General features: G+C 39.9%; 1 protein-coding gene across 3 annotated transcripts in view; it reads right to left on the bottom strand.

Moving 5' to 3' along the window:
• The window catches only part of RHOT1 (ras homolog family member T1), a 20,811-nt gene extending 10,031 nt beyond the window's left edge, over positions 1 to 10,780 (bottom strand). For all 3 annotated transcript variants that reach the window (XM_009081001.1, XM_009081000.1, XM_009080999.1), the window contains exons 1-15: positions 10,730 to 10,780; positions 9,620 to 9,701; positions 8,487 to 8,530; positions 7,734 to 7,787; positions 7,330 to 7,382; positions 6,690 to 6,798; positions 6,038 to 6,139; positions 4,529 to 4,627; positions 4,000 to 4,108; positions 3,001 to 3,121; positions 2,264 to 2,348; positions 1,706 to 1,851; positions 1,087 to 1,187; positions 731 to 861; positions 299 to 382 (exon numbers count right to left, since the gene is read on the bottom strand). In XM_009081001.1, coding sequence (XP_009079249.1) covers positions 299 to 382; positions 731 to 861; positions 1,087 to 1,187; positions 1,706 to 1,851; positions 2,264 to 2,348; positions 3,001 to 3,121; positions 4,000 to 4,108; positions 4,529 to 4,627; positions 6,038 to 6,139; positions 6,690 to 6,798; positions 7,330 to 7,382; positions 7,734 to 7,787; positions 8,487 to 8,530; positions 9,620 to 9,701; positions 10,730 to 10,762 — 1,353 coding nt within the window. In that variant the 5' untranslated portion in view covers positions 10,763 to 10,780. The remainder of the gene's footprint in view (positions 1 to 298; positions 383 to 730; positions 862 to 1,086; positions 1,188 to 1,705; positions 1,852 to 2,263; positions 2,349 to 3,000; positions 3,122 to 3,999; positions 4,109 to 4,528; positions 4,628 to 6,037; positions 6,140 to 6,689; positions 6,799 to 7,329; positions 7,383 to 7,733; positions 7,788 to 8,486; positions 8,531 to 9,619; positions 9,702 to 10,729) is intronic.
• Between the last annotated feature and the right edge of the window lie 268 nt (positions 10,781 to 11,048).

Below are 11,048 nucleotides of genomic sequence, written 5' to 3'. Positions count from 1 at the left end.
GCTGAACAGGCAGACTGCTCACTGACCATTCACCAGGCTGTAACTGGATGCTCTGCAGCAGAAACATAACAGAGTGTGATCTGCACAACTCAGGTCCAGGCTTCAAAAATAAAACCTCCTAAGCAGGTTCAGTGAAAACACATGAAACCAGAAGTTTCCTGAGCCAGAGAACGAGTGGGGGGAGTTCACATTCATGAAGAAGATGCAATTACAACTAGTTTGCTTGCAGAAGGCTCTGAATAATTCACTGATTTTAGCATGAAGCAGTCTCATCCAGACAAGGCTGAGGTAACCTTACCAGCAGGTACTTCTCCTGTCCATACACATAGACTGTATTGATGGCATAGTAAGATTTGTGTTCCGCACGTATTTGCCTCTGTCTCTGGAAAGGCAGAATTCCATGTTAGACACAGCAACTTTTCCCTTTAAGTCAGACTTGAGCAGCTGTTTCACCCCATTTATTAATGAAGGAAAATTACAGCAATCTTTGGGTGATTTTGCAAGTAAATGCACAGCTAAAATCCATGATGTACAAGTCATTATTGCAGGCAATAACCACTGTCAAAACAGAACAAAGAACTCAAACAAACCCCAACCTGGAAATTTCATCTTCCCTCACAGAGCTCTCCAGCCAGTAATAACCATTGAAGCTCTACAGTCAATGACTTTTGCTGTCTAGACGTAAATCAAAAGTATTTCTAGGTGAATATATAAGCAACAGGTTTCTTACTAGTAGATTTCTTCCAAGAAGAGCCTGAAGAACTCCACTTTTCCCACAGCCTTTCATCCCAACAACATTGCAGCGGAAGACATTGCGCTGAGTCTGTTTTTTCTGGAGGTCTATCTTCTTATCTCTTGTCACTTTTGGAAAAACACAAGTATTTTTCATCAAAGGCACATGCAGATATGTGACAACATGAAACAACTATGCACTGACATTAAAAGGCACATAAAGCAAGCTCTCAGAAAGAGCAAATCAAAGGTTTCACTTGAGCAGAAAGCAAAAGAGAGCAAGTGAAAATAGATGAACCATTAGACAATTTTAGCATATTTCTAAATTTCTAAGTTGTACCAAATGTTTATTACCTGTAATTGCTGATGCTTGGGATTCTTGCTCAGAAAGTATGGAGTACCCTAAATAGCCCAAGTACTCCAGGCAACGCTGCACATCCAGGTATGTGGTTAGTCTAGCAGAGGGGACAAAAACAACTCCCTCAGTGGTTAGCACCTGTGGTACCAATTCTTTGCATCACTGAAACAACACTCACCTCCTCTCTCCAGACTGACACCATACAAGCATTCCTGGCACTATGCAGTACTGAGGCCTACCAACCTACACTGTCACTTTTTATCTCAGCAAATAACATTTTCCTCATTTTCCATATTTAAAATTAAAAAAAAAATCCTCATTCTTGAACACCATTATTCAAACCACCTCTAAGGAGTAGAACAGAAATAATATTTCAACAAGTTTCAGGGAGATCTCCACATTTTGAAGAGGTACTTCATTGTTAATACTAAATCAGCCAAATCCTGAAGAGCTTACAACAACTGGCTGAAGATTAGGCCACTGGATGGCTATAAAGTCTTGACTGTTTGGGTCCATTTTCAACTATTAAACTTCCACTCTTCCTGCTGTTTTTTAAAAGGAACCTACAAACACATCATCATTCCCAAAGTTCTCAGCTGCTGAAATGCCACTTACGTCCACTGAGACAGAAACCCCTGGTATGTGATCCAGCCCCTTTCATTCGTGCAGACTGTGTTGTTCACATCAGGCCCCCAGGGCATGTACGGGAAGACTTTGAACAGATCCTTCAATTCATCAGGAGACAAAGCACAGTCTCTGTCCTGAAACAAACACATGATATCAGACACAGTTCACTTCATGTCTGTTCTAAACTGATCTGTTCTTGCTGTACACTTGCAGATTCAAGAAACTGTAGAATCACAGAATCATAGAATTTACTTACTCCAACAAGTCCATGTCCTTCTGAGCTACTCTTTTTAATCATCATTCTTTTCTTGTTTTGAAATAAAACTCAATATCAGCCAGTTAAAAATGATTTGGTGGTACAACTATAGCTGCCAATTAACTCTCCTTGTAGATATACATTAGAGTAGGTTAGTTCTACCTGCACAGCTCAGGTTAGAGCCAGTCTGTGATTCAAATGATAGAATAACAAACCCACACTTTTTGCTAGCAAAACTGCTGCAAACTAAGGCTCTCAAAGACACACACACACTCCCATCAGTAGCTTACCAAATCATGTTTATCAAAAATACTCTGGAGAAACAAGTATGCATGATGGTTTAGCTCTGTCGTGCAGTCTGGGGGAATTTTCAAGCTGTTTATTGAAAACAAAAACACATATAAGAAGTGTTACCTGTGTTAATGAAATATAGGACATTAAAGCTCAAAATACTTTCTGAATTGTAACATTTGGTATCTGACTTTTGCATTTAGCTTTGATAATTTATCTTTAAAGAGATCAAAGCACACACTTCTTACTAGGAATTCCAGAATGATGAGTGTCTTTGTATGACATGATATGCAGCTGGACAGTAATCAGACTTTGGTTTGGTTTGCCTTTTTTTTTTTTTTTTTGCTGTTTTAACAGAAAAGTAGAACATTTTTTGACAGAAGCCACAGAATTGGTTGATATCAACTTTTTAATTTGGGGGATTTTCAAAGGATCTCAAGTGCTACAAAAATACTGACAAGTCCTTTAGAATGTATTGCCACATACAATCAGCAGCTGCTCAGATTTATGTTCCAGTTTTGACTTAGGAGTCTCTTCTGCCAGCTTTCTTACAGAGAGCAGTACACGACATGGCACAAGAGACAGGAGTTCTTCCTTCCTAATGCTCAGTCACATGAAGATTTGGGCTGGTGGGTCATCAATAAACACACCACAAAACCCTTTCCTCCTGCCAAAGCAGGAGCAGCACAGACTAAATGCAAGGCAGTTACAGAGAGCCAAGCTCAGTGCTACATACGGGGGGAACAGGTACTCTGGTGTAAGCTCTAAGTCATCGTCGTAGCCGAAGCGACGCAGAACAGTCCAAGTTGTTTCGTGCCTTCCTCGCTGAATGAAGAGGGTGTGTAGGAAAAGGAAACCTGGAAATCCAATGAGGACATCTTAAGGCCCTGAAAACTACTTGCAGCAGCTAAAGCACTTAACAGAATCATTATCAGACCTGAAAACAAGAAAGCTTGAAATACACATTCAGCTTTGAACCTCCTGCATGACCTGACAGCACTATGTGCACTGACTGAGGGTGCACAAAGGATGGTCTGTGGAAAAGTGCTCTCCAAGGAACTGTTCCCTTAAAACAGCACACCTGCCTTTCTGTTGTTGCTTGCTCTTTCAGAAGAACTTCGCTGTATGAAAATAAAGGTATCAACATTTCCAACAATTTCAAGCAGAAGCCTTAGCAAGAAGCCTGGAGAGGCCTCACAGAAGGCCTTTAGTTCTCCTCCAGCAAAATACCTGGGTGTGATTTTTGGTTAGCACTTCCAGGGCTTCAAGAACCCTGAGATTTCACTGTTTAGTAAGGCTATGCTGTAATTCCCACCCTACACTTCCCTGGAGTCCTGTCCCAAATGTGAGCTCCAGGAGCACAGTGGTTACATTGCTGCTCAGGGAGAAACTGTTTGCTCTCCTTCTGCCATATGCCCCAAGGGAATCTGTACAACTTAGCTGTTACCCAGTGACAGACACCACACCTTGCTGACCAGTGCTGCAGCCACTGAGCCTAGAGACCAGGCTCAGACTGCTCTAGGGACAATCTCTTCAATTGCTGTACTTCTTTGGCTTCCATTTGTCACCAGACCTTATTTCATCCACCCCATCTCCTCAGTTTATTCACCCTTTGGAATCACACTGACACTACACTGAGCCTGAAAGAGTCAAGGTAGAGATTATATTCCAAAAGACCAACTTTTAATGAAAGAATGGTTATAAACACATCTTTTAAGAGTTAAATAGGACTCACCTTTTAATGTCAATCCATTATCTGCAACTCCATCACTTAGGTTTTTCCTGACTACATTCTTTACATCTTCCAAAGCCTGAGGTGCCAGTGGTGTATTAAAACAAATTCTCTAAAAAAAAAAAAAAAAAAAAAAAATCCAAAAAGAGCACATTAGGCTACTGAGCTGGACAACAGCATGTCCTGTAGGAGACACATTAAGCATTCTGATAAGCTAATTAAGGACAATCCAATTTCTTAGTGGAAATAAAGGTGTACAAATTGTATTTTAAAGTACAAGCACTAGGGCTTGTGCACTTAAGAGATTTGTTTTATTTTGCTCTTGAACTAAAACTGGAACAGTGGTTAGAAGGAAACCCAATACCATTTCTGTTGTTACAAACCCACTCTATGCTGTACTTGAGACTTAGTATTTGGGCCTAATTCCCTCACAGTTCACCTCACCATTGTCTCTTCAAAAAAAACCCACTTGTTTCTCTAGAATTACATAGTTCAACTATTAAACATGATGAAAAGCTAAGCAAAGAGGTACCTGGAAGAAGTTGAGCTCTGTATCATTGAGAGTGCCATCGTTGTCCTGATCAGAAATCCTGAAGATGCGTGTGAGGGCTTTGATACAGGCAGGTTTCATCTGAGGAAAAACCAAAGTTCAGCATCTTCTCTAGGTTTGAATATAAAAATATGACACTGAATGACACCAGGCAGCTCAATCACATGAAAACACACACTAGTCTTCATCTTACAGTTTATACATGGAGATATTCACACACACACACACACAGAGAAATAAAAAGCAAGAGGAAAAAACCCCGATATAGCAAATTTATATCCATAAATTGAAAGCAATCACTGCACACTAAATGCCTTTCTAATCAATTATTAGAAGAATCTCAAGCTGAGGGTGGTTATTAACTCCTTTAAAAATCAATCTCTAAATTCAGTCTTACTGCTACAAAAAGCTTTAGGAAACAACTAAATGACATTTTTTTCCCCAAAAAACACATTTTTTTGGTGGGGAAAAAAAGCCAGGCCTTGAAATGCCAGTGCTTTGCAATACTAATGAGGTCTAGAACTACAGGCAACTCTTTCTAAACACACTATCTCTATTCACCAGCTCAGCTATGGCTTCAGCTCAAACATCAAACACTGAAACCTGCACTGGGCTCATCCAGCTACCAGCAAAGCACTGAGCAAATGGACTATATGACAAAGGAACTGCTGGGATACCTTCCAAGTGAAGGAAAACAGACACTGGCAATTCTCTCCCCACAACTACCGTGCTGACGGACTCTTCTCTTCACAGAGGTCACACAGATTGCACAGAGATTGGTTTTGGAAAACCAGAAAGATTTCAGTACAACAATTTTATCACATTACTAACTCAAAGATGATTCTGATGGAAGAAATCAAAACAGAATTATTCTCTGGTTCTCTACTTAACAAAGCATTTATGGCTGAAGCAACTTTCCTACTGCCCAATACTACCCAGGGGTTACATTAACAGATTCCACTTGTGCTTGCCCAGGAATTGGGTTTTGACAGAACATACTCCTTCACAATACACTCAGCCAAACACCTGTGATACTTAAAAAACAGCCACATCACTTCTTTTCATCACTTTTGCCCAAGTTTCACAAGATTCTCAGAAAAGTCTTGTCCTTTAAATCAGGCCAAGTCTGGAGTATTTTCCCTGAAACACGTGAACTTACTGCGAAATGTGTATCTAAAAGAGAACTGAAGACATGATTTGGTTCAAGTTACATTTGGCTTAAAGCCATTACCAAAGCTTTTCATTTTACTCAGCAGTTCACATGGGCAATAAAATCTGTCTTCAATGCTTTGAATGAAGAGGAAAGACAGGTTGGATTAACAGAGCACAGAACTCCCACCCTGGGCCTGGGATATAATGCTTGACATTTGGGGTGGAGGCAACAGAACACACTCAGAAATGCAAAATCCACTGAAAGGGCAAGAACAGGAAAGGGATTAACTCATTTATGATTTGCTCTGAGAATTTAAGTATGAAACTATATATAAATACCTCTTTCTCCTCTGGGCAATAGAGAGGACCTGTAGGATGTAGAACAGCTTTCTGTGCATAATAAAATAGCTCAGATATATTCTTCAAGTTTTTGGCTGAACACTGAAAGAGAAATCCTCACATTCATTAAGTAGTTCCTTGGCTATTTGGTGAGTTCTTCTGAAATTTAAGCAAACATCAAACTTCTAAAGACTTAGTCCCTCCTGTGGGTACAGGGCTGGTTTGGGAGAGACATCCACCCCTGTACCTGTTCAGGAATTAACAAAGGAGGTTTCACTGCAGTTTGTTGCCATACCAAGAAGAGAAATCAAAAGTCGTATCTACTTTGAAAAAGAAATTATAAAAAAAAAAAAAGACATATCCACACATACTAATTAAATTTTTAATACTTTGCAGACATCTGTGTGCCTTAATACTACATTTAAAACCCTTGTGGAAGGGGATGTGAAGAGGCTCTAAACATTAGAATTTGACAGGAACATTTGATTCTACAATAGTGGAATCTTCTCTAAGGAAGAATAACTGAAACTCACTATTATTTATACCTGAAATACTTTGAAAAAAGCCCCTTTTTCCATTATAAAGTTGCCATGCATGCTTGGCCAGAATGCATGCTTTGTTACTTGTTCTGTCTCCAGAAAGTCTTGCATACCTCTACACATGTTTCTATCTCTGTGTACTGATTCATTATGGGAAGGATAGTTTCCATGCTGCTATATTCCACCAGATCAGACTTGTTGCCAACTAATATAAGAGGCAGCCTAAAAACAAAAAAAATATTAAGAGCATTAAAGACAGGTGGATGAAAAGACCTACCCGAATTTAGCATTCTACCTCCTATTATTTTCATGGTGTAATTAACTACTGCTGGAGGCAACAGGCAAAACTAAATGACAGCAGCTGTGGGTAAAGCAGTTTGATACACACTTAGGACAGAAAGGTACTTGTTGTTGCTACTCAAACCCCACACAGCTAAGTACAAAAGTCACTAACCACACTGTTCCTACACAAACCAGCATCAGGAGAAAAGCTACACAGACCACATAGCCAAAACCAGTTTCACCATAGCAAATACAAACACACCTGGGAAAAGCTGCCCATGAAATTCAAAATCAAGAACATTGCTGCACTTGTAACAGACCTACACACTTGAAATCTCTGGTTGCCTGGACTTCTTCTATAAACCTTAAGTTTAGAGTTTGATTTTCTGAAACAATTCACATCCTCAGCACTGTTCACTGACACCCATGGACGTGCAGCCTAATCCACACTGCTCAGCTCTACTTAAGCACCTGCTGTCTTTGTCTGTCCTTTCATTGATGAGGGGAATCCATCGACTGGTCACCTACAGTGGGATCAAAAACAAACATGAGAAACACGTTGTGAAATTTAACACGACTCAACTGTGCGCAAGTTCCACTACAAACTGCTACTTTCCCAAGAGGGCCCATGTTTACCCACAAAGGAGAAAATAAAAACTGGAATTGATTAATGAGCAACTTTCTCAGACAACTGACTGAAAACTGAGATGCTGAAATGGAGCAGAAGCAATAACACATCTGTTCATTCTCTTAACAACTTGATCCTAACTCCAGCTCATGCATTTCAAATGTCTAATGCAGATTTCAGCTTGACAGCAATTAACAGGGCACAAGTTCCACCGCAAGCAATAATGGGATAAAATGTGTTACTGTACCTTATCAATAGAATTCTTGTTGTTAACAGCATAGACTATACAAATGACATTGGCCTAAAACGAGAACAAAGGAAAGGGCATGGAATTACACTGTCCAGAGCAACAGAGACAAGAAAGAACCACACATAACAGCAGCAGAGTAAGAACAGCTCCTGCATTAGTCAAACACTCTGTCCCTGACTTGTTTGAGCTATTTGTAGCCCGAACAACAGGTTAAACAAATAACTTGTATGTTGAGAAGTGCCAAAAAGCCTCTTGCACTGTGCCATCCACAGCTCATGCTGCAGAGAGGCCCATGCTCCCAGGGAATCTAAACTGAGGAGTCATAACGTGCAGCCTCCAAACTAATGCCAGAAATGGAACACAACACCACGACAGACTGTGGAAAATGTGCAAAGGTGCTCAGAGAGAACTGAAAATAGGAAACAGAAGGAATGACAAAATTACCAAGAATCCTGTGCTATTCATAAATGCAACAGTACCGCATGACAGAGAGAAGAGAAATGGACCTTTCCAGACCAGGATTATTTCTTTACAGAACTGCCCTGGTGGTTAAAAGGTATTGAGGTTCTGTCCTTTCACTTGGAGGGACAAAGCTTAAGCTTAATTCACAAACATAGTGCCAGTACCTACTGCTCCTAGAGAGAGGAAGGTTTACTGCAGCACAGGGCACAAAACAACGCAGAGAACTCCAATGGGAAGATTTCTCTAAAAGCAGAAACTATTTTCTAGCAAACACTTAAATCCACTTACCTGTGATATCTCATGGTAAAGCTGCTCGTCGCTTTGCTCTGCTTCTGCAACAGAGCAAGTCACTCATTAACACTAAACATCTCTGCAAACAGAACTGAAAAACTCCTGAAACTGAACTAGGGTATGTCAGGAGAGACAAATGCCTTGTCACAGCCTTGTGATTTGAACTGCTGTCTCAAAATACTCTGACGAGTGCTGCTGCCAAAACCATAATGAAACTGGTCCATTAGCTTGTGAGACAAACTGTCACACACAAGTCTTTCAGCAGCTGCTTGAGAGAGGAAGAATTACATTTGGAGACAGGTTCTCTCTGGAACAAGTCACAGTTTGCATCCCCCTACAACTGTTACCAGCCCCTTCCTTCTACAGTGTAAACTCTTACATCAGGATATGGCAGATGTTCATTTTGTCAGTGGTGATGATTGTTTTAGTGATACCAAACCTCTGTTAACTGAATGTATGAAACAATTCATTCAATTCAGCCAACAGAAAGAAAAATTCACTACACATAAATTGAAGCTCAAGTCTAAAAACAACAACAACAACAAAAAAAAAAAGTCTAATTTCTTAGCTCCAAATAGGTAAACACAACAAAGACATTTCCTCAGCCATGGTGGAGAGAAAAGACAGGAACATGTGCCAGCATGGCCTGACTCTTGGCCTCCACTGTAGATGTTTTTATGATAACACCTGAACTTTGATACTGAGCCTATTTATCTGTTCAGTAATAAGATTAGAATACATGACAAATCACAAGACAGGGAACTGACACAAAAGCAGGAGGTGTCCAAACCTGGAAGTCCTGAAAGACACAAAATACAAGGTGTGTTAAGCCTCCTGAGTCTTGGTAAATTCTTCATGGAAAGAATGAAAGGCAGTTTTGAACTCTGTGGAAGTGCTCACCTTTGTCTGAACCTGCACCACAGAAAGAACACTGATTCTCTGGAGCACTGCTCTGACTGAGCTTCAGGGCAGCCCCAGCAGCAGTTCATGTTGGGCTTGGAATTAGCAGGAGATTTAGTTTTATCCCCTGAGTTTCTACTTTACTCTAGTCTTCTACCTGCAGCTCTGGTGCCACACCTGTCAGACAAACAGCTCCACACCAAATCAGTGAGGCATTATGCAGTCCTCACCTGAGTAATCCACTATGTGGGTTGGCACTCTTTCAGGGGTGACATCTGCTGGAATGGTGATTTCTTCAGCTCGTGGTGGAACCTTGGGTTGAAAGAAACAGCAAGAAAGGGCCCTTAAAGATAATCCAGATGGTGAAAAAGTCATATAGCATAATACATCTGCCAATTAGTCAGCTTTAAACAGAGTAACTACTATTAGCTGTTCAAGTTGTTTAGTTATTCATGTACTTTGGGTTTTTATTTGGTTGGTTGGGGTTTTTTTTGGATGGACTGAAGGTCACTGGTACCTTCTTGCTCTTTATCAGTCTACTCACTGAATGAGGAACTTCCTGCAAGCTTTGCAAGAATGCAATGCTGTTAAGGGACACATACAATTAATGCTGCCATAAAATTCAAATCCACTCTACCCAACACCTAAACAAACAGACAAAATACAAGCTCCAATTCTGACACAATCAATTTAAGACCTGTGATCAGAAGAACTAAACATTCATGTTTACGTGTAAAAGTGTAACTATGTGCTGCTTCTTGAAAGACATAAAATGCTTTACTTTTATTTTGGAAGAAAAAATGGAAGAGTTCTCTGTGTATTTTACTTCAAGAGAGTCAGCAAAACATTCCTCAAAGACAGAAGTAAAGGCAATATCTTGTTTAGTTACAAAAACTGAGTAAGGTTAAGTTAGACAATGGTTACAAATCTTAACTCCTTGCTCTCCATCGTTTTGCAATCTATTTGCTCTTTAAATACAACACCCCAACAGTGGAGGGTCTTGCCCCTCTCAGCATTTCCCATTTACAAGTGCCTCATGCTGAAATATGCTGCCAGTTAGGACCAGTTTCAACTGCTTACAAACCTAATATTCATCACATACGAAACAATTAGTTTAATTGACCACGTGAAAACCAAGGAACTTAGATAAAATGTACAATTCTAATCTTCATGCAGAGATAAATTTAAACTAACCTACACCACTTCCTGGAGTCATTACTGCAGTTTTAAACTTTTTTTTTTCTGAACATTATTTTAAAGCAGAGTCTATTAACTTAATCTTTGAAAAAAAATATTATACAACAGAAATAAAACTTAGAAAACAAATAAGAATTCTCTACCTCTTCTGGAAATTCTTCACTGACAAGAGACATAATTAGTGATGTCTTCCCAACTCTGGCTGCAAAAGCATTAAAAACAGAGATTAGCTCATTTGTTTCATTACACTCAGTAGTTGCATCCCATCATAAAATGGGAAGATTTTTAAAACATTTCCCAGTTGACCACATTAAAAGCTTTTCATCTGTTGTTTAATCATGCTAAAGATGGATGACAGCAATTCTCTCATCATTCTTCTACTGCAAAACCTCAGGATCCACCTCACCCTCTGTATCCCATCCAGAAGGGACTGAGTTCTGCTCTGCCTCACACAACAGAATG

Source organism: Acanthisitta chloris, unplaced genomic scaffold (assembly GCF_000695815.1).
Source record: "Acanthisitta chloris isolate BGI_N310 unplaced genomic scaffold, ASM69581v1 scaffold368, whole genome shotgun sequence".
Lineage (NCBI taxonomy): Eukaryota > Metazoa > Chordata > Aves > Passeriformes > Acanthisittidae > Acanthisitta > Acanthisitta chloris.
The sequence above is the reverse complement of the archived record's forward strand: the minus strand, read 5'-3'. Positions and strand labels throughout refer to the sequence as shown.